This window comes from Pipistrellus kuhlii, unplaced genomic scaffold (genome assembly GCF_014108245.1).
Source record: "Pipistrellus kuhlii isolate mPipKuh1 unplaced genomic scaffold, mPipKuh1.p scaffold_m20_p_9, whole genome shotgun sequence".
NCBI classification, from domain to species: Eukaryota; Metazoa; Chordata; class Mammalia; order Chiroptera; family Vespertilionidae; genus Pipistrellus; species Pipistrellus kuhlii.
Genome location: NW_023425595.1, coordinates 41299142 through 41323549, shown reverse-complemented (window position 1 = coordinate 41323549; position 24408 = coordinate 41299142). Strand labels below are relative to the sequence as shown.

The window sequence follows — 24408 nt, the reverse complement described above, 5'->3', positions numbered from 1 at the left end:
ATAATTATAGCATGTAATTCATAGGCTTGTAATGAGGATTAGAAACAAGGGAGCATAAAGGACCAGCATACAGTAGGCATGGAGTTTTCCTGCTTACAACTTTTCTTAATTTACATGATGTGGTTTAGAAATACATGGTATGCAGTGCTCCAGTGCCAACACATCAACAAAACCAGGCAGTGTGTTACAAGAGCGAGTCACCAGAGGGGCATTATGAAATTACCCCTTTCCTACCCATTTGACTGCTCTGTTGAATCATGTTTTCTCATGTATCCTATTTCTTGTTGCTATGGCTTTCATTCCATAGATTTAAAAACCCAATAGCAAATATTTTTTGATTATATTGTATGCCCAACACAGTTAGTAGTATAGATGGGAGTAGCTGGTGAAGAAGTGATATAAAATGAGGAGTCTACCCTCAAAACAATCACATTTTCACTAAGAAGATACAAATACCATACATGAATCACTTAGTCATCAACATGTGTAAGAACAGAAGGAAATGCTCATGAAGAATGTCAAGGCTTGGTGCTTTCACATAACAAATGTCCTTTAATATTCATAATTCATTGTAAACTTAAGTAGGATAAAGAATAATACTTTGAAATTGGAAGGGTAGGATAGATAGATTGAGACTTGCAGTGAGGATAAAAGAAATTTTTATGGAGTGTTTAGACTTGAGGTTGTCATTGAAGAATGGATAGAATTTGGTTAGGTAGACAGGAGAGAGAACCTTGATTGATTCAGGATATGAGAGAAGGAAGAAATGTAAACAGTGAATTTATGATAGACATGTAAAGTGTATGCTGTGAGTAGTGACAGCTCTGGCCTGATGGAAGAAAAGGGGAAGAGGGAAGGAAACTAAATAGGAATCTTTAATTGATCACTCACTGTGTGCAAAGCCCTGGTCCATGTGCTACAGAATAAATAGGACCCACCTTAGTCTGATGAACCAGGCTATTGACAGCTTGTTCAGAATTCTGGTACCTATGTCTGGAAAACACAACTGTACTTCTAAGATAATAGCTCTTACCAAATTGCTTAGCAAAAAGGAACAGATGGTAACCACATGGATCTTTCAGGAATAGCACCACATGGAGTGAATCAGTGAGTTAAGTAGGTGTGGTTATTGTGGCATGGGGCACATCTAAGACGTGAGCTAATGACTCCCTTTTTCATGTACTCTTCAGAGAGCACTTGCACAATTAAAGCAGTTAAGTTAGTAAAAGCTCCATGTGAATAATGGGATTTATGGCATCATGTGGAATAATGGAGAAACACAAAGAATTTAGAATAGGCAAATCTTGATTTGAATCCCAGCTCTGCTTCTTTCTAGCTGAAATACACTGAATCCCTTTGAACCTATGTTTACTTATCTATAGACAAGGTCTCTCTGGGGTTCTGTGAGGAGAAAACAAGAAAACACAGGTTAAAGCTTACCATATCTTTTGCACACTGTGGGTACTTATTCACTCAGTGCTAGTTTTCTCTCTTTTTTTAAAATGTTTTTACTTTTGTTTTTTCAGGGAGTCAGGGAGAGAGAGATAGAACCATCAATGGTGAGAAAAAAATCGTTAATTGGCTGCCTCCTGCATGCCCCTATGAGGGATTGAGCCTGAAACCAGAGCATGTCCCCTGATTGGGAATCCAACTGTGAACTCATGGTTCATGAGTCAATGCTCAACCACTGAACAACACTAGCTAGACAATGCTAAATCTCTTTCTTCTCCCTGAGAATTAAATGATCTAATGTGTATGGGCACAATTTATAAATTATAAAGCATATTATTGGTAGTCACTCTAATATAATTATCAATTTAGGTTCGATGACCTGTAGTTAGGTAAGCCTTTATTTCAGCCTTTTATATTAAGTGCAAAGAGGTATGTGGAGAGAGTACAGGACAGAGTCTCAAAAGTCTTTATAAACCAACAGTTCAAGCAATTTTTATCTCTTGTTTCAAGTGGGATTGATTCTAGAGAAAACATTTAAGGTAAAGAAAGCTATTTGGTTCTGGGTCTACAGTTTCTGTACCTCATTCTTCAGACCACTCCATCTTTTCTACACTGGGGATAAAAAGGTGCTCAACTCAGACTCACTGAGGTCCTCAAGATAGCATCCATTTTCAGAAAAATATTACACTATCCTGTATTTTAAGGAGTCTCAAGCAAATGTGTTAACACTTGAATCTGAAAGGAAGAAATACTAGTGGCAGGTTTTCAAAGATCAGTGAAATAATTTGTGTTGACTAGAGCAGACTTCTGGGTATTTATAAAATCTTAATAGAGAGCAGAAGCAACCTCTTTGCAGTTGTTAAAAATTACCTTTGGAATCAGACTGATAGGTTTGACATTTGACCTTGCTATTACCACCTAGGTAACCTTGAGCAAGATACTTAACATCTGTGTACTTCAGTTTTCTGTCAAGTGAGGAGAATGTTATATTTATTGTTAAGTGAGTTCAGGTAAGCAGAGTTGAATCAAATTCAAGCCAAACTTGAATCTACCATTCTTTCTTCATATTTTCTGAGCTAATCTGGTGGTAAGCTAGGTAGGTAATCATCCTTGCATTTTGTTAGGTGCTAGGGAGAGGGACCAAGGTTATAGCTTCCTCCAAAATTGCTTCCTTGAGACACCTTGCCATAACCATTAGTCTGCAGGTAAGCCTTGGCTAGCCAAGCCTCAGACACTCACACTGTTCATACACCCATTCATCTGTTATTGCCTTAGTTTCCTCGTCTGTGACATGGGTGCCCTATTTCACTGCAGGGTAAGGGCAAGCCAGGTGAAAGGCCAGAACCCCTTGGCAATGACTCAGAGCTACACTAGATTGAACTACAACTACCTGGCTGGTCTTGTGGAGACAATATGAAAAGAAAAAATTCCAGGAAAGCAAAATATGGCCACAGCAATAAATAAAATAGCCTCGCCTTTATAGAGTATCTCTCTTTCACTTCATATGTACTATTTTTTTTATTTTTTTTTTTTTAGCTAAGTTCTTGAGAAATAGGTTAACTGGAAAATAGCATTGTCCCATTTTTTCAAGTGGTGGTTTGCAAGAGATTAAGGGACCTAAAGATCCTCTGAGAATTGGGAAATTGAATCTGAATCAGTATAGTGAGAAATCTCTCTTCAGCCTGTGAAAAGGAAACTAATAACTTTTAGGGCATAAAATAACTTTATTTTCAGGGTATCAGGAAGATGTGTGTGGTTACCAGCATGGGACTTGGGGCTAGAAAGATAGGGATTTGAGACCTGTTTGTGGTACCTGTGACCTTGGACAAGTGACTAAGCCACTTTGACCCTCCCCACCCTTTATTTTTTCTCCTGAAAAAGAAAGGGAAACAATATTTTTCTTAGAACATTTTGAGAATTAACTGTATTGGTGCATCTTCAGCATCCTATAAAAAATAATCATCCAATAAATGCTTAATATTTCATTATCATTTTTATTGTTTTTTTTTCTATCTTCCATTTTGATTCTAAATAATTGTGAGATTTGGGCCACGCCACTTTCTTCCTGCCTTTCCATTTTATATGTAAAATAAAAAGATAGAACTCAAGGATCATTAAGGTCTCAGCTTCAGAGTTTTGTGATTCTAGAATGTATTTATTTTTCTTTTCTCATACAACCATCAATATGTCTTTAATCAGTTATTTTCTAAAATTGTTCTTTGGAGCTTACTAAAAAACATGCTGATTCAGTCAGCCTGGGTGTACCTGTGCCGTTAACCTTTCCTGGTTCATGCCTCCTGCAAGCCTGCTCACATGATATATTGGGGCCCAGTGATTGAGCCAGAGTGAGGAGGGGAGGGCTTTGGCACTAGCCTGGATCAAGGTGGAGAGATCTAATTTGAGCTAGTTTCTGAGTTGTTGGTGAGCAGTAAAAATTAAAATAAAAAGAGTTCTGGTATAATTCCATTGTGAGAGGTTATAGAACATGACTATCAATAATATGGGCTCTGAGTAAGATTGTTTGATTTTGAAGACTATTTATCACATGTATGACTGTGTAAAGTTTCTGAACCTCTGTTTCCTCACCTGTAATTTGAGAATAACAGGACCTGTCTCATTGATTATATGTGGATTAAATAAATTAATTGCTATAACAAATGCTATATAAGTGCTTGCCCTTTTTGTTATCTATACCAGTGTTAATATACCAGGAGATTTCTCTGTGGCTGGCTCATGGGATTCTAGGTAGTGATGATTCTCAACCAGGCAATAGTAGGTTCCAGGTAAATCCTTCAAGGAGGAGTAGGACTCCGCCAACACCTCTGGATGAGGCTCCAGCCCAACATTATGGGAAAGAGGGAGAAGGAAGAAATGTCAAGTATAAGGCAAACCATTTACATATTACAGCTTGGGTCCCAATATAGAACTGGAGTGCAATTCAGGAAATCCAGAATGAAGTTCCCTTCCCAACCACATCACATTTTTATTTTTTCCACAGCGGATTGACATGATGGGAGGTTAGGGAGAAAATTTAATAGAAAATAAAGTTATTCTGAGTTCAAACCTTAGCATACCACTTAGTACTTGGTGTTAAATATATCATTTCAGATCTAATTGAGGATGTGGGTAATAACCCAAGTTATATTTTCCTAGTTAGGATCAGGGCATCAACCTTGATAGCAGCCTGCTTGTGTAAAATCAAGTATTGGTCCTGTGGCACTTCCTGCCCACTGAGGAGCCTGTCTTTTAAAGCTGAGAAATTCCTGCTCAATTCTTAGCCCCATCAGTGTTATTGGTATTATTGTCAGACCTTGTTGTATTTAAGTCATTTGACTATGTGGTCTTCTTTCCTTTTCATTTTACTTCTTAAAAGCTTAGGCATAGGCCTGGGGTTTAGTCTGTTGATGTTTCTGCTACCTAGCTTACCACCTGTTAGACCTAACCTTTCCAGAGTATCTCCCTGGACTGACTGTCTTCTGTCAATACCTTATCAATACCTTATTGAAGAGACTTTTTCACTGTAGCTGACCTGATATCTACTTGACCATTTATGTCCCAGGCATACCCCAAATCTAGCACTTAACAAATATTAAGAAGAAACCACATCAGTCAAAATCAATAAACTCCTTAGAAAATTTGCATAAATTATGACAAACTTTATTAGTTACATTTTCATGGTAGCAAGCAAGGGAAGTTTACTTTTTTCTTAGTGTAAGAAAAGTTATTGATGTTACAATATATTAAAATATTTGGCTATGTCATAGATCCCAAAGACAGGAAAGTGGTAGAATTAATGAATAACTTGATTTCATAATTTAAATTGTATTAGTAGCCTCTCTGCTTGCTTCCTGCTTCTCTATGATTACCTTTATTCTTACCTCTTGCTATAAACTGCTTTCTCCCATTGGATAAGTATAAGACAAAGCCTTTACATATTACAGTTTGGGTCACCTAAGACAGATTTATATTCTTAAGTTTAAGTCTATCTAGATTTACAGATAGTAAACCTTGAAATTTCTGGTTAAAAATATTTTTTTCATATTTTTTTTACAAATCTTTTTTTCCAGTTCATGGAAATAAGAACATAGAAAAGGGATGATGGAATTTTATAAGTTAGCAATTTGATTTAGTGGTCCAATTAGAGAGGATATCTAATATGGAGAGTGAAGGTATAGGGATGGTAGATCAATGTGAAGTGTGGAGATAAAGCTTAGAAGAAACCATCAAAGTAACTAGGGAATTGGCGTTAAGACTCAGAAGCTAAACTAAATCAAACTAGTTATGAACTCACATGATTTCAAAAGTGAGACAAGAAATAACAGTCACGCTGAAATGGATTTGGCTCAGTGGATAGAGCCTCTGCCTGGGACTGAAAGGTCCCAGGGTCAATTCCACTCAAGGGTATGTACCTTGGTTGCGGGCACATCCCTGGTGGGGGCTGTGCAGGAGGCAATGGTATTGTATTGTATTCTGTAATACCCTCATCTAAACTCTATAGATACATTTAGTCAATAATTCCTAAGTATTTACTGAGTTCCTTCAGTGTATCCAAATATTGTGAAGATTTATAGGGAAATATGCAATCTTTGTTATTTTCTAAATATAGAGTCTGATTGGAAATGCCAGATTTATACAGGAAGTGGAAATAGAAGCATAGACATACAAAAGTGATGAATGGCACTGTGTGGGAAATAGGCTTGTGTATAAATGTATTCCCAGACCATATTAATACAACATATAAAAGAATTTTAAAAAATAAGGTGTGTTGAAAGCCCCAATTCAAATCAGTATGTACATATTTACTGATCATACTGTTGCTGGTGGATATGGAGTTCTTGTGGTATCATGAGGAAAAGTATTTCTAGGGACCTACAAGAGAGGATAAGATCTGGTGGCAAGGTTTATTCGGGAAGCAAAATTATAGAGGTTCTCCAGTGTCCCATCACTGTCCAATTCACCATGGAAAATCAGGGCCAAAAATAGAGTCAATGTCCAGAGACCCTGTGCCCTATTAAAGCTTAGTCCCATCCAGCATTTGGTGAGCTTAGCTTGTGTTCCCAGCTACAGTCTGTTGCTTTGCTGCCTTAACCAGGCGGGAGCTGGCCTGTGGAACCCATTGGCCAGTGGCCATGTGGCTGTTAAGGCCACATGACTAAAGAGAAAGAATGCATAGAATGCATGAATGCACAGCATGAGTGCAGGTGAGAGAGTAGAGAGAGAGAGAGAGAGAGAGAGAGACAGAGAGAGACAGAGAGAGAGAGAGACAGAGAGAGAGAGAGATTGTTCACCTGAACTTATATTTTCCCAGGCCTGGAAAGAACCAGAAGCTTTTTCAAAATAATCAGTCAGCTTCCTAAATTTTCTAGGGTTTGCTTTGGAGTCTACCCCCTAGTCAATTATCTTTTTCTCAGGTTAGACTAACAGGCCTCTATGGCAGGTACCACCCCCCTGCACCATTTTTACTTTATTATGCAAGTTCTTATCTCTCCTCTTCCCCACATACTCAGTCCAGTACTTGAAGGGGAAGGAGAGGTTTAATCCCCCAGGAGGGTCAAAGCTGAGATTCCTTGGGGTATGGAGTGGTAGCTTCCTGGTAAAGCAAACAAGCTCATGCCCCATAGGTTTTGCTCTTTTCCCTCATTAATATCCAGCTAACTACAGTAACAATACTATATTAAACAATAAGGTAAAATACAAATATTAGGTGTGATACTTGGAAAGTTTTCAGTGAAGTAAAGGAGATAAGGCATCATCACTTTCTGGAGTCCTAGGAACCAGGACTTAGAAACCATAGAGAGATGTCCTCAAAAGTAAAAACAAACAATAGTAACAACAATAAAAGCCATGAAGGCATTACTAGATTTCTTTCAATATCTAATATGTAAGACCCTGAGGCATTATTTACCTTCATTGCGGTCTTTGCTTTGCTGCAATCTTGTATGGTGCTAGAGATCTCCAATCAATTCAAGATTAGATGCTATAATCAAGGAGAGAAAAAGAACGAATTTGAAGTTACAAAGCCAGGATTAAATATCAACTTTCATTTTCCTTGAGCCTCATTTTTCTCATCTGTAGCATTGACATAGTGATAACAATGCTTCATCAATATATTTTTGTGGAAATTAAATAAAAATATACAATATTTGTATATTCTTATATGCATAGTGGTAAGTAATACATATTTAATAAGTGGCAATTCATATGATCTAATCCATTCTCTTCAGTGCAGTTACAGCCACTAACACAGCATTGAAATTTCCCTCTGGGGTATAAACAGTTCACAAACCATAAAGTGATATATCCTCACAGTAGTCCATCTTTAGAGACACTTTCAATAATAATATTTAACATTGATTTTGAAATTTAAGTTTACAAAAATATTCAAATATATCACCTCATTTAGTCTTCAAAAACCTTTTTCAGAAAGTGATTGTTTCTATTTCCATTCTACAGAGAAGAAAAATGAGGCGAAAGAGGTTAAGGGACTTGCCCCCAGGTCACCCTACAAGGAAGTTGCTGAGTCCTCAAATACGAGGAAGTTGATAAAACAAACTTTAACCCAGGTCTTCCTCATTCTAAACTGCTCCTTCTTCTCCCACACCACATGCCTCTTCACAAGCAGTTTTTGTGTGGAGTCCCCTGTAAACTATCTTTCTCCAAGCCCCATTTACCCACAAGGCACTTGCTGTTAGGACTTTCACAAACCAGGAACATCTTGTTGACCCACTACGTGGATGTATAACCAGGGTCATGTTCTCAATGCCCAGTGTTTTTAGTTAAAACACGTATTTTATTTTGTAAATTCTGTTGGAATGACACTTGTCTTATCATTCGGTTAGGATCCCATAAACACAGATTGACATTAAGAACCTGTTACCTCTGTTAACTCCAGAGGGCACATCTAACGAAATGCCCTAAAAGTTGAATACTTGCCCAAACTACTGTGTCCTATGGCACAGCTCTCCATTAATCATGAGGAGAGTATTTCCTTAATCTAAATGAAATCTACAATTTGGTAAGGAGATTAAAGATCCTTCAGGGATGAAGGGAAAGTTGCTGTGGAAATTCTAGAAACTAGAAAATAAAGATAGGTCTACTCAATATTCATGAAGTCAGATTGGTCAATGCAAATATAGATTGCAATCTCTTATTTTTTAATGACTTGGCTTGTAGCTGTCCTATATCATATTTTACAGATTCCTACTCAACTTTAAGGCAAATGACTGCAGTTTGTACAATTTAAAAAATAGTTTAGCATATTAAATAAGATTTTCTGCCACTTTGACTAAGTGTTCATTTTCTCTCCAGAGATTTTTAAGATATATGATCAGAAATGTATAAATAACAAAAAAATGATAACAGCATGTATAATAGGTAACATATATATATATATCACTAAGTGAACCCTTATATTTTGCATTGAATACAACATACACTCAAAAGACAGTTTAAGGGGAAGCGTTGTAAATATTGATTTAAGTTTAATTTTGCTTCTTAGAGTAGGAAATCAAATTTACTTAGCACAGCCACTTTAAAAAGAAATGTTGCCAACTTTAGCTCTCATCTAGTGTTTTAAAAATCCTTGCCACTTAAGTATCACAAATCCTCATCTTCTAAACTGCTGGATAAAATTGAAGAGAAAATGAGTATAAGTTCCATGAATGCTTACTTCATTTCATTATGTTGTAAGTGTAGCAAACACATTATTTGGAGGGTGTTGAGAACTTTGAGCCATTTCGTTTTTTTCTCCTAACACTTGACACGGTGGCTATAAGGGTCCTAAGATTCCTCGAGAGATACTATTAAGCTCTTTGTTTAAAAGTTAACAGATTCTTGGAATAGACTACTTACTACTTACAACATTTTCTACTTCTCTTTTTTTCAGGCCAGTCCTGCTCCTATAATTGTGAACACTGATACACTGGACACGATTCCCTATGTAAGTGACATTTTTATTAAGGGTTTCTTTAAAACTATTTTGGAACTTAATCAGCTATGTTTTGATTTTAATACATATTCGGTTTTACTCAATCCAGATAATTTTATGGAATGGTGTATGGAATGGGTTTTGTGAGTTTCCTTTGTCATTTGCTAAATCTCCGCTTAGTCATGCAGATGTTTTTCTCTTTTATCCATTGTTTTGTGAAGCACAGGGCCTGTCTGAGAAAAAAATATTGCCCATTGTGTTCAAATAATGTTAGTTTCCTAGGTGGTTCACTGAAAAGAGATTGAATTGCTTATAGAATAGATAAGCAAACTTCTTTGGATCTCTTAGTAAATATTCAAATCAGTTTCTGTTATAGAGCCTAGAACAGTGGTTGGCAAACTCATTAATCAACAGAGCCAAATGTCAACAGCACAAGGATTGAAATTTCTTTTGAAAGCCAAATTTTTTAAACTTGAACTTCTAATGCCACTTCTTCAAAATAGACTCACCCAGGCCATGGTATTTCGTGGAAGAGCCACACTCAAGGGGCCAAAGAGCCGCATGTGGCTCATGAGCCGCAGTTTGCTGACCACTGGCCTAGAACATAAGTAAGTTTCTATAAATATTTGGTGGGTTTTTCTGGGTTTTTAATAAGAACTGGAACAAAATCTTGTGAGAGTGAAGACTGTCTGTATATAATAAATTGTATGGTTTTATAAAAGCCTGGCATGAGATTATAGGATCACTCGTATCAGTAAAGCCTGGGATTTTGTAACTGAAATATAACCACTCTGATGACCAAAGTTCTTGACAATGGGGTCCAGTTGGGAGATTGGAGAGGCAACAGGCCACATTATGTGTGAATGGTTGACATATTACAGAGGTTCAACAAAGCTTTGTAAGAGGCCCTTAGCTGGTGGGTCTTGAGAATAGTGATTTGGAATGACAGAACAGGTACAGATCCATGCAGACAGAGGGTTAGAAGCAAGGAGAGGGCTGCAAGGGTAATGGGTAGAAGGACAAACAGATTTATGAACTTTGGTTTAATGAGAAAAGCATGTGAATCACTTAGAAGAATACTTGGCACAATGTACCTGCTAGTTCTTAGTCTTAGAACTCAACCTCAAATGCCTGCAAGGGCCAAGCAAACAGATGTAGATCCAGATCCAAACTAATGGTTCAGTGAGGAAAAGATGGTACGTGGCCTTTCAAAGGGGGCAGCAACCACTCAGCTCCAGTGGGTTGGTACCAAGGGGATCAAGTGTTGTCAGACCACCCAATGTTTCAATAGAAGTCAGAACTTTGAACTTTGTGTAAAATCCTGCAATTTTTAAGTACAGGTAACAAATTTTCAAAGGTTCAAACAACTGTGTGTGCCAGAGCGTAGTTTCTAGTGAAGAGGCTGCCCTTTAAGAGATGTTTGCCTGGAAGGAACGGGAGGACCTGGCTGGTCCTGCTGGCCGGGCCTCAGCCTCCGGGGAGAAATATGCTAGAACTGGAGTACAAGGCGGGGACTTGATTACAGGAACAAGGGACTAAAACTGGGACACAGGGTCAAGACAAGAATAACAGCAATCTTGGTTTAATGCTGAGTCACCTGAACTACTGAATTAGAGCTTCTTAAATCTCTCTGGATGAGCGTTGTTTGGGGTCAGACCGGAAATGGGGTTATGCTTACTGGTAGAAATCAAGTGGCCTGGAGGTGGAAAGTAAAGGACCCAGTTAGAAGGAAGCAAAACAGTGCATTAAGAACACCGCGTGTCCAGCAGTCTCTCTCTCACTTTTTCTACCTTCTTGTACTTATTAAACATTTATATTGGGATTACTATATACCTGACACTGTCTTAAGCATGAACACACATATTAATCCTCATTTAATCCTCATAATAACCCTATGCAATAGGTACTATTAATTTCTCCATTTTATAGATGAGGAAACTGAGTCCTAAAGAAGTTAAGTAACTTTCTCAAGGCTGCACAGTAAGAGGCAGGGCCAAGAATGAACCTAGAGAGCCTCGTTGTAGAGTCTGAGGTTTTACCTGATGCTGGGACTGCTCCTTTCCTCCTCCCCGCCCTTGTTTTCTGTCTCTTGGCTACATGTGGCTTTGGGTGGAAGACCACTTGTTGCTGAGGCTGCAGTACCCTTGGGGCAGAGAACCATGTTTATATTAAGGAATACAACGTCTTTATTACAGTAAATCTCTTTACTGTATCCATTGGCAAAGCAAATGAGCAGTGCTTTGAAGAAGCAGACACGGAACACAGAAACTTAATTTTCTAAGTAGGACTGCTTTCTTGTGGTAGATCTATATGATGTCAAAGCCTTCTGTTAAAGTTTTTGTGGCTTAACTGCCAGATGCCCTAATGTACAAATAATTTATCAATAGAGATTTTGTGCAGACATGCTCAATGTATGTCCTGACTAATTAGCGAGTAAGATCTGCCACATAATAAAATCATCAAACTGCTCCCATTCTCCTAAATATCAACTTTGTATCTGACTTTAGGTTTTTCTCAGAGCTTTTTTGTTCTTTCTTCACCTGTTTTATATTTATATTTAATAGCTCCCTCTGTGAGCCTTCTTAAGAGTTAGAATTTTTACAAAGTTTGGCTAAGCAGCTTCGTATGATGTAAACATCACCTAAATTAATCTATAAAGCGGGAGTTATGAAATACCTACTTCAGAGGTGGTTGGTTGTGAGAATAATGAGATTAGATATGTAAAATGATGCTATGTTAACTTTGGTTTACTAGGGATTGATTGATCTATCATTTTATTTGATAAACACCTGTGAAGTAACACATGCTAGACCCTAAGAGAATGGTAAATATGTATGCCTTCCCTCATAATACATTATCTACTAAAAATGGCAGATTTAATGCAAGGACATTAATGGAAATATGCTGTGGGTCTTAGCATCAGCCCAACCCTCCCCTTTTTGCCTGACTCACTGGGTAACCTTGAACACTGTTCCTTTTGCAGTCTATTTTCTCATTCCCCAGTGTTCCATACTTTGTTTTCCTCTTTTATTTCTCATGTTCTAGTTGTGCACATAATTTCAGCTCTATTTAATGAAAAAATGATTTTAGAGCTCCCCAGAGCATTTCGGTCATGTTGCATAAGAATGCTTCCTTCTTTAAAAATATTACCTAAATGACAAAATTTTAATTATATATTAGTGTCCTCTTCAAAGTAATTTTATTACAAGTAAATGTATTAATTTTGCCCCATCAGCAAATTTTATTTTAGAAATTTATTGTCCTTATGGAAACGATTCCTGGGCATACATACAAACAGCAATTGAATAACTAGAGGAAATCTGTGGTCAAAGGCAATTTTTAAATGTGTAAAAAGGGTACAATAGATACTTAAAGAGATTTCTGCCTTTTTTTTTTTTTTTTTTTTTTTAGGAAGTTAAGGGATATTAGGGCTTTTAAAGTATCTGCCATGAACAAAGGTTTCTGAGGTTCTTATATGTGACTGCTTCAAATAAAGTCATTCTCATATGATGTCCTGATATTTGGGATTGGGTAGGACCTTATATATGCCACAGTCAGCCTCTCATGCAAAGCAGGAATCCCATTTGTGCAGGTGTTTTCATTATGGGCCTTTATGGGTGGGACAGTGCCACCAGAGTTTGTCATTTTCATTGTGATGCAAAGCCCAGGACACAAGTACTCAAGAGAAAGCAAGGCGAAACAAGAACATTTCTATTTCAATACCCTGTAGTTTCCATTTTTTACTCCATCTTTTTTATTCTTTTCCATGATGCATTGAATATTGTCTTATGCAAGGTAGTAAACATACTCTCTTCTTAGAGAGGGTGAGTAAAGCCTGTGTCTGATCCTTATACTTGGAACCTTGAAGGCTGACTTAGTGGGAAGGTAGCATGTTACCCTCTGGTACTCTGCAACCAACTGTCATTGAAGCCTCTCTGGGTACACCTCTTCCCTTCAGCAGACCCTCCAGAGTTCTATAATGAACACAAACAAATCCCATTCTTTCTGCTTTCATTTAACAATGGTTCTATTTTGATCCATGCTCTGGAAAATACACTGTGGAAAGTGTGGACAACTCAAGAATCATGAGGTTAAAATCTTGTTAAATATCTTGGGGTTCAAGCAATGCAAACCCCTCATTTTCAAATACAGATATCTGAGCTCTACTAGTAAGTGGTAGAACTTGGTCTACCATTTACTGTTACTCCACGTAACAGTCTATTTTTGGTGTGCAACCAACAACCACAAAATCACTGATATATAACAATAAGCATTTATTTCTCCCGTAAGTGCTTGCTGGCTGGTCTGGTCAGCTATTTGAGGCTGTAGATTACCAAGTTGGCTGGGGCGTCTTTGCTTCACATATTACAGTATTGGGCCCAGAGGGTGGGACCTTACTCTCACAGTGTGTTCTTTTCATCATCATGGCTGAAGTCACAAAAGGGCAAGCCCAGGACATACTAGTAAACATAGTTAAAGCCTCTGCTCATATCATATCCACTAACACCCCACTGGCCAATGCAAGTCATATCGCCACGCTCAAAGTAAAGGAAGGAAGGTATTTTGCTAAACAAGAAACTAGTTTGCCATACTGAATTCTCAAATAAAAGGATCAAGAATCTGTATGTGTCCCTTTCTAAGAAAAAAAAAATCAGGGACAATAGAATGAAACTTATACTTTAAAAATATTAGTAGGTGAATTATAATAAACAATGAAAGTTTCAAAGGGAACTGGTTCAACTAATATGGAGAGAAGGTGTGTAATTTATTAAGGATGTCTAAAAGAAATGAGAAATAAAAGAAACATCTCTCAAGTACTGGCAGTATAATGACTTTCCTTTCCTGTGAGACACTAGTCTGAGACATTTTTTCCAGAAGTAGAAATAATAATGGAGACAAGAGTATTTGGTTCAGAAATTCCAGGACTGTGGCTTGGAAAACCTCCTAGGGAAGTGAGGAAGAGAGAAGAGGAGAAGAGGGGATAGAAGGAAGAATTAAGTTACAAAAAATATGAGAGGGTCCTTCCTAGAGGGTACTATGCTGAGTGAAAGAAGTAAGTCAGAGAAATATAAATGCCATAGGATTTCACTTATATTTGGAATCTAAAAAATAAAATTAATAAATCAACAAACTAGAAAGACTCATAGATACAGAGATCAGGCTGATGATTAGCAGAGGTGAGGGGTTTGGGAAGATGGGTGGGAAAAAAAGTGAAGGGATTAAGACATACAAATGGGTAGTTTCATAATAATCACAGGGATGTAACGTACAGCATAGAGAATATACTCAAGAATATTGTAATACCTGTATGTGGTGCCAGGTGGGTACTGGAAATATCAAGGGTAACTGTGTGAAATATATGATTGTCTAACCACTATGCATACACCTGAGCCTAATACTGAATGATATTGAATGTAAACTGTAATTGAAAAATAAGATTTATAGTAAAATAGTGACAGTATCCTTAGTAATACATTGTTGTATTTACCAGGAACATCTTTAATGTAAAAGTTATTTCAAAACAATCATATTTATAATATTATCAGAGGGAGTTTTTGGTAGCAAATGTTAAAGGTCATTAGATGCAGACATAGCTATGATTCTCAGGCAGAGGACAAGAGAGTGGTCGAAAGGGGATAAAATGGCCCAAGGAAAGAATGACAACATAAGCAAAGGTTGGTGAGAAGAGAGGGGGGCGAGAGAAAATAAAAAAAGGATGACATGGGTTCAGGGACATAGAGAAGCCCTGAATTTCATTTGGGGGCCACAGAATGGGCTGGAGGCTAAGATGTTGTTAAATAGGATTTACATGGCATTTCTGTTTGATTTTAGCAGCAGGAGGTGAGGGTAGGAGTTCTCTGAGGAGGAGGTTGCTATATTTCCCAAGTGAGATGGACAAGCACTTGGCTGTAGAGGTGGGTGAACAGTTAGGTACTATTTCTTTGAGTTACTTCGTGCAACAACAGACTCTTGTGATTTAAGCTACTGTTGACTTTTAATTGGCTAGCTTTCCAGAATGATTCATGAAGGGAGAGGAAGCAGAATTATGTTTGTTTCTTTGAACCGTCCTGGCAGTGATTAATAATGACAAGATATTTTGCAAGAATTTGCTGAATTTAGTATATTTATCCTTCAGCAAACAAGTTTGTTACTCTTTGTAGTTTTTCCCATGAACGCTGTTAAACTATATTGTTGATGCTTTTATCTGTTTGGAATGTATTATCATCCAGAAATGAAAAACCCTGACTTGTCAGAAAACAACTTAATTTTGTCTTAATTATGCCCATGAGGCAAAGCTATCAATATTTGTTCCCAAGTCAAGCCTAGCCAATCTAAATCCATTCCTCAAGTGCCACAGTCAGCAGATTCCTTTTGCCCCTACTTGTTCCATTGCTCCAAAAGGCAAAAGATGGAATGTAATAGTGCTTCTCAAATATTAATATGCATAAGAGTTACTTGGAGAACTTACAATGCAGATCTGATTCAGTGGGTCTGGGATGGGGCCTGCTAGTCTGCATTTCTAATCATCTCCAGGTGAGCCCTGAGCTCAATTGTGCACCACTCTTTGAGTAACAACAGCATGTAATGAGAAAGATTAGGCTTTGGATTCAGGAGCACCTTAGGAGCAAGTGCTTGGATGAGTTTTGGTTAAGTCAAATTATCTACCTAAACCTCTGTTTTATTATTTGTGAAATGGGGGTAATAATATTTGACTTGCTGGGTTATTAGGAGTGCTCTTCCTAGTATGTAGAAGGTGCTTAATAAATTGTTCATCATAAGATTGGGGGAAGGGTGTGCCTTTAATAAAAAATAAAATTCTGTTGATTTAATTTTGAACTGCTGAGCCAAGAATGCAGAAACCATAGCAAGTTCTGAGAGAGGGCACATAGCAATTATATAGGTCCCTGGGCCTACCTACAAATAGATCTTTACTTCTGGAAGTGTGGCCCATTGACTAACAACAGTGTTAGTACCTGGGAGCTTGTGAGCATAGAATATACAGTCCCACTCAAGAACTACTACATTAGAAACCATCCGTTTTAACAGAAAATTTGTATGCATATTAAAATTTGAGGAACATTGGTCAATATGAAAGAAACTTTTGTCCAGTTTGGATCCTATTGTCTTTGTTCTTTCCCCAGACCTTTTGGCCTTCCCTTGGAACAGCTTCAATTTTCACTCTTTCACCCTAAACATAATGCATATCTATAGGGGAAAAAGGTCAATTCAATTCAACAAATTGATACTTTATGGCAAACTACTGACTTGCTGGCTTCTAGATTTGTGCTCTCCAAGCCTCCCACCTTAGGGCCTTCAAAGTTTAAATGTTATTAAAATAATATAAACTTAAAATTAACTTTCTCTGCCGGCACCGGTTTGGCTCAGTGGATAGAGCATCAGCCTGTGGACTGAAAGGTCCCGGGTTCGATTCCGGTCAGGGGCATATACCTTGGTTGCGGGCACGTCCCCAGTAGGGGGTGTGCAGGAGGCAGCTGGTATATGATTCTCTCTCATCGACATTTCTAGCTCTCTGTCCCTCTCTCTTCCTCTCTGTGAAAAATCAATAAAATATATTTTTAAAAAATTAACTTTCTCTGTTGTGCTAGCTGCATTGTAAGTGCTCAGTAGCCACCATGGCTGGTGGGTACCATATTTAACAGTGCAAATATAGAATATGTCCATCTTTTCAGAAAGTTCTATTATATATAACTGTTCTAGGTAAAAAAAAATAAGAAGAAAGAAGTAGAAAGGAAGAGATAACATTTATCAAGAAACCACTATATTTGCATGCATTACTTAATTAATAAATTACCTAATTAAAATTATAATGATCTTTCCAACTTCTGTGAGTTGGTTTCATTTCATTTGTTGTAGAGTTGAGTATTTTCATATCTTCTAAATAGTCATCACTCTCTTCAGGAATTGTGGGGAATGCTCATGTGAAAGACATGGTCCCTGTTCTCATGGCCTTAAAAATTTATCAGCTTTTAAGACTCATACGCATGACACATTGGGAGGAAAATACAAGCAATTATTGAAAGCTTTCTTACAAGTTCAGTGATTCATCATTTTTTGTGTGTGAAATTAGAAAATTCCTATTTATACTGAAATGAATCTTTAAAGAGAAAAAATTTTAAAATGAGAAGACCTGACCTATTTACCCATTCACAAACCTACTTTAATCTTTTCCCCTTGTGGTGCCCTCATAGAGGGCGTTTAGCTGGCTGTTCTACTCATAACTCCCCATCCACTGGGAAGCTCCTATATATAGGCTTGTTATATTGGATCTAATATGGGAGGCAATGGGGAAAATATTACAGTTATCCAGGTGGAAAATGTGATTTGTTTGATGAGAGTCACCAGAGAGGCCCTTCTTTCTGGCAATGGTTCCTTTGGTGGGATAGCCATGTATACTTGGGCAAAGTAGCCGCTTCTTCCAAGCTCAGCATGGCAGAGCAGGTTTAACAAAGGGAAATAATTCAGAAAAAATACAAATTTCTAGAGTTGTGCTATAGCATTATGACTCAAAATGCAGTCAAGTCCCACCAGGAAGATTATTAGAATTGCAGAATCTCCAACTCTGTCCCAGATCTATGGCATCAGAATATGGGGCCAAGGAATCTATATTTTTACCAGCTCACTAAGTGATTCTTATGCACATTAAAGTTTGAGAGAAGCTAGTAGAAACCTAAAGAGGCTTCTGGATACTTAATGGAAATGGGAGTATAAGGTAGGGTAGGAAATACTGCACACAGGAAGGCATAAATAAAACTCTAGGGACTCACTAAAGTACAATGGTAACACATTTAGTATTAATCGAAGCCAGCACTTAATTCTAGAGTTGTTGTTGTCATTGTTATTTAAATCCTGTGGGACATTTAAAAACATTAACTTTCATAGTCTAGTAGCGTCTACTAGATAATGCATAGTGGTAGTAGATGCTGTTAAAACACCCATTGACTGTCTCTGCCTGGCTCACTCCTATGTATCCCAAAAGGTTCAGCTTGAATAATGCTTCTGTTATTAGGTGTGATGCTCCTGTTGTGTGCTTCCACTTCAGCCTCTTTTTCTCCTCCATTGAGGTTATCACACTATATTTCATATATATATATATATATATATATATATATATATATATATATGAATTTCATATATATATTCCATATATATAAATAAAAATTATATATACATATATATGTTTAATATATATGTATATATAATTTTTTTTTTATTTCAGAAAGGAAGGGAGAGGGAGAAAGATAGAAACATCAATAATGAGAGAAAATCATTGATCAGCTGCCTCCTGCAAGCTTCCTTCTGGGGACTGAGCACACAACCTAGGCATGTGCTCTGACTAGGAATTGAATCATGCTCAACTACTGAGCCACTCATCCAGACTGCTTTACTTTTTTAATGGCTGATATTTCTTCCTAGAGTATAAACTTTATAAGCACAGGGTAAAAAAAATGCTCCATGTTTTTCACCCTTGTCATCTATATAACCCAGCACATGTTTGCTGGGCTGGCTGGCTGAATGAATGAAGGGATGAATGAATAAAGATGTGAAGAAACTGCAGTAAGGTAATAATGCTATAAAGAACCATCCCATTTGAGGGGTCAGGGAAAAGTAGAATTTTAGGTAGCTCTTAAAAGATAAGTAAGGCATTTTTAAGCAGAATAGGGAAAAGGCATTCCAGGAAGAGGAAAGTCTATGTGCACAGGCCAGATGCCTGGAAACTCATGTTCTGAGATCTGTGTGGCTGAAACATAGTGTGGTAGCATGAGGTTGGAGAGGAAGGGTTGAGTCTGATTGTGAAGACCTCATTTGCTTGATACGGGATTTAAACTCTACCCTGTGGGCATTGCCAATAGTATCATCTTCTCACATATTTGGGAATTTATAGACTTTTTTTTCACAACTAGGATCTTTTTTGTGTATGTGACTGTTGTGTAATAGATACCCTGAATATATGTTGAAGAAATAAAGCCAAGAAACAATAGTGATCACTTAACAACAATGGACTACAAGCTCTTCTCAAGCTTTATGGATGCATCCTTATCTCTTTGCCTTTGTTCTTTATGTTCCATTAGCCCAGAATGTCTTTTTTCTCCATACCCATCTTTTAAATATTTCATTAAACTGCCACTTCTATCAGGAATACCTCATCAATCATTCTAGACAAAATTAATGCCTCCTTCCTTCTTGATTCCATAGTATTGAACTCACAGGAGGTTGCCTGCTTTAGAGGGTAGACTTTGGGCTCTTTTGACTGTACCATTTACTAGCTGGGTAACCTTGGAAAATTAACTTCTCTGATCCTCTTTCCTCATCTGTAAGTAGAGGAAGTAATAACCGTCTTCAATGATGTATGAATTAGTGTATAGGTTCAATTACATATAACAGAGACCAAAATAGCAGGGCTTTTGTAAGATTAAAATGTATTTATCTCACATGTAAGAGTCCATATGTTTTATCCAGAAATGGAGAGTCAGCTCAGCTCCACATGTATTGTATGTGTGTGTATGTGTGTGTGTGTGTGTGTGTGTGTGTAGTTGACAGTATTATATATATCTCCCACTTTCCCCCTTCATCCCCCTTCACCCAACCCTCACTGCCCCCTCCCCCAGGTCTTCTCCCTCCTCACAAAGTCATAAAAGGGCTCAAGAACCTTATCTTCTTGTTCTTTCGCACTTAGATGTTTCCTTAGATGTTTCCTTTGTTTACACAGTACCATGTTGACATGCTAAGGAGTAGGTTAGAAGAAAGACATAGAGATGAGCACTGTTCCTCCTTTTAATATAGGATTTTCCCTTATATCCCAAGAGTTTGAACCTGGGCACAAAGCCACACCTACCTGCAATTGGAGACATACATGCCATCTTTATTCTGGTCTGTCCTGGTCCCAAATGAAAATGTGGGTGTCCGTTACTATGGAAGGAAAGGAAAATGAATATCAGAAGATAACCAGTGGTCTCTGCCATGCAGCATGCATAGTAGTGTTCTTCAGTGTGGAAACCTCCAGAGGATGCTAAAGATGATCAGAAGCTTTGTCTTTAATTTTCCCATAGTTTCTAATTCCAACATTTGGCTTTATTCCATAAAAACATAATATATTATTATAGTTTCACAAGTATAATAGATAAGCACTTACAAGAAATGCATGCTCTCAAACATTTTATAAATAGAAACACTGAATAAAAAACTATAGAGATAACTGGCTGGAAGCATTAGAGATAATATTTAGACAGTGCTTCATTCATAAATAAATGTTCAACAAGTGACCATTGTTACTGTACAAAATTAGCACTTACAATATATTTTCTTGTTAGTAATAGTTCTCATTCTATAAACAGCTGTGTTTAGCCCAACCAGTGTGGGTCAGTGGTTGAGCATTGACCTATGAACCAGGAAGTCATGGTTAAATTCCCAGTCATGGCACATGCCCTTGTTGAGTTCTCAATCCCCAGTAGGGGACATGTAGGAGGTAATTGATCAATGATTCTCTCTCATCATTGATGTTTCTACTTCTCTGTCCTTCACCATTCCTCTCTGAAATCAATATCCTAATATATAAAAAGCCAGGGGTTGTCATGACCGAAAGAACCAGATGGAAAACGGAAAAGCAGGCTGCATGCTGTGACAAGGTTGGCAGGGGGGTTAGTGAAGGATGACCAAACCACTAAACAGCAGGCTGCATGGGACCAGGCCAGTGGGGGAGGGGCAGTTGGGGGCAACCAGGCCAGCAGGGGGACATTTTGGGGCAACCAGGTCAACACAGGAGGCAGTAAGGGGAAACCAGGCCAGTGGAAGGGGCATTTAGGGGTGATCAGGCCAGCAGAGGGGGACAGTTGGGGGCAACCAGGCCAGCTGGGGGGGAGGGCAGTTGGGGGTGACCAGGCTGGCAGGGGGACAATTAAGGTGACCTGGCTGGCATGGGGGGAAGTTAAGGGAAATCAGGCTGGCAGGCAGAGGCAGTTAGGAGCCAGTGGTCCCAGATTGTGAGAGGGATGTCCAACTGCTGGTTTAGGCCTGATCACACATTCCTCAAGGGATCCCAAATTGGAGAGGGTACAGACTGGGCTGAGGGGATCTCCCCTTCTCCCCCGCGTAAATGAATTTCGTGCACTGGGCCACTAGTGTAATATATATGTGTTTAGCTTATCTTTAAATCCTATGGACCATTTATCTCAGATTCATGCACATAGAATGATTTCAATGTGTTCTTGTTATATTCAGTTATATTAGTCAAATTAAGCTGTTTTGCTGAAGAGTAAGTTTTTATGTGAAAAGGTAATTTATCAGGTAAAATGTCTGCTTTAGTTTAATACACGTGAATTGAGGCACATGCTTTCTACTCAAGGGTCGGGTGCCAAATTTATTGTCTTAATTTGCAAAAGGTAACATGCTCATACATAACCACTGTTTTAAAAGTATGGTGATTTTAAAGTGCTTTCTATTTTTCACATACATTTATAAAAGAAAATGTAAGCAGTCATGTATGATAGAGGATACCATAGTTAGCTGGGTGAGATTAAATAGAAAAAAAGAGAAAAAAAGAGTGATAGTTGAGTAAAAAGCAAAACCAGTATAGGAAATGAGAACAGAGTGATAAAAAGAGATGACTTGCCAAAACCCGTTTGGCTCAGTGGTAGAGTGTCGGTCTGTGGACTGAAGGGTCCCGGGTTCGATTCTGGTCAGGGGCATGTACCATGGTTGTGGACACATGCCTGGTAGGGGTGTGCAAGAGGCAGCTGGTCGATATTTCTCTCTCATTGACGTTTCTAGCTCTCTATCTCTCTCCTTTCCTCTCTGTAAAAAATCAATAAAATATATTTAAAAAAAAAAAAAAAGAGAGAGATGACTTAAAACCTTTACATTGTCTTCCTTTAGTTTTAAGAGCATTATAGCTGGAATGAAGCTAACAATTCTACTTTGAACTTAAAAATAAAATGCAGAAATACTAAAATATAATTTTCCTAGGGCTTCAGGAATTTTATGTGATATAGTATTTCAAATCTCTTATTAAATTTCTTTGAGTTTTTAAATTGACTTTTCTACACTGAAATTTAGGAACCAATTCTTGGGGGAGGGATGACTATAGCTACATATTCTCTGGGAAATTGGACAGATACTTTGTTTTTTATTATTCCAATCATCCCCACACATCAATCCATATTTGAACTCATTCAGGGCCTCTTTCCATTGATGTTCATCCTCTTTTAGTTCTTTCCCAGGATTCAGTCTCTTTAAAAACAAAACAAAACTGTCTTTCTCTAAGGAGCTAATTGTCTTTCTTTTTGAGAAGGCTGTGATATTGGAAGTGGAAATTAATTTGGTTGTGTTACCTGGCAGGCAAACATTTATATCCTTCTTGCTTCACCTACTACTTCTGGGCAAATTACTTGAAATATTTGCACCTCAGTTTTTTCTTCTGTGAAATGGTAGAAAATCACCTACCTTGTGGGTCCACTTATTAAATGCAATAATGAGTTAAGTACTAAATATAGAATCTGGAATAGAGTCATCAATTACCTCTGATCTCTGATGTTTTGTAAGAAGATATCCACTTTTAAAATAATTCAAAATTTGAGCGACTACAACAAAATATTGAGGATTTGGTTTTCAAAAGATCCAAGTGATTTTAGTCTCTTATGTCAATAACAATAGGATCAAAGACAAAGGCATTGTCTCACAGGCATGCATTCCTGCTGGAAGCCCTCTATCAGATGGCTTTCAATGGTCCATTTCCCCTAGTCTCTTCCCTTTTCTCAATGAGTCCTATCTCAGTCCTAAATTATTTCTCAGAGTTATCACTTAGAAGTTCCAGGTTTGTGTGAATATTTGAGTAACAGGATGAACTTTCAGGAGCTTTTCCTTTGGTGAAAAAGCATAGTTGTTGCTTCCCAGGCAACAATAGTAGCAGTGTGATTTAATTATACTGATTTCCACAAAGTGCTCCAAATGATGTTTTGCCCAAAGGTGCTGTATTTTGGAAACCCAGGAGCATAAAATGCAAAGGATGACAATCTAATGATGTGTCACTTGAAGGAAAAGTAGTCATGAAATAATAAAACCCAATAGGTTTGAAGAGGAGTAATGAACAATAATCCATCAAAATCAGTATTTCTTTAAAGACAATCTCAGGGAATTGTTTGCTGTTTTTTTGAATACATTGCTAATGCTCTCCCTGATCCTCGGAAGCAGTAGTTCTCAACCTTACTTATGCATTTATCTCTTTCTGTGCTTTAAGGAACCCTGATGCCTGGACTCCAGGACCAGAGATTTCTTCTTAATGGGGCTGACTGTAGCCTGGGCATAGACATTGGGATGTTTTAAAACTCCCCAGGTGATTCTTTTATGCAGCCAAGGTTGAGAGCAACTGACTTGGAGCTATAAAATGGAAAGAGTTTGATCTATTAGCATTGGACGTATAAAATTGGATGCCAGCACTTACATTGCTTATTATTTTGAAGGGAAAACACAGTAACCATGGTATGGGCTGCATCAAAAATCATTGAGAATGTTAAAGCATGGGGGGTTTGCGTTATAGAACAGGCCTGGGCCTCTCTCCCTCTCTCTCTCTCTCTCTCTCTCTCTCTCTCTCTCTCTCTCTCTCTCTCTCTCTCTCTCTCTTCCCCCCCCCCCCCGCCATATCCTCTAAGCTACAAGCAGCCTTATCTTGCTGTAACTTGTTTCCTGAGCCCATTTCTTCTACAGCTCACTTCTACCTCTGTGACTTTGTAAATAAACTTTGGAAAAAAATGTTAAATCATTTTTCCTTTCTAATCTGTTGTGATTCTAGAAAAGCCTTCCAATGACAATGGCTGGTTTAGTGTACTCATTATAAGTAATAAACTGAACTTGCCCGCTGTTAACTTGGTAACAGACACAGCCACTGCTAACAAAATTGTCTATGCAAGGCTCATAACCCCAGGTTCAGACAAGACCAAGTTAAAAAAAAAAAAAAAAAAAAAAGTCCCTCCAAGGGCTCTTCTGCTGACACATGTCACCATTTATGAATTGTAAAT

At 37.8% G+C, this 24408-nt stretch overlaps 1 protein-coding gene across 17 annotated transcripts in view; it reads left to right on the top strand.

Annotated features, from left to right (window-relative positions):
- Positions 1-24408, top strand: part of DLG2 (discs large MAGUK scaffold protein 2) — a 1831272-nt gene that overhangs the window by 1186290 nt on the left and 620574 nt on the right. For all 17 annotated transcript variants that reach the window (XM_036427307.2, XM_036427310.2, XM_045577835.1 and 14 more), the window contains one exon: positions 9338-9391. In XM_036427307.2, coding sequence (XP_036283200.1) covers positions 9338-9391 — 54 coding nt within the window. The remainder of the gene's footprint in view (positions 1-9337; positions 9392-24408) is intronic.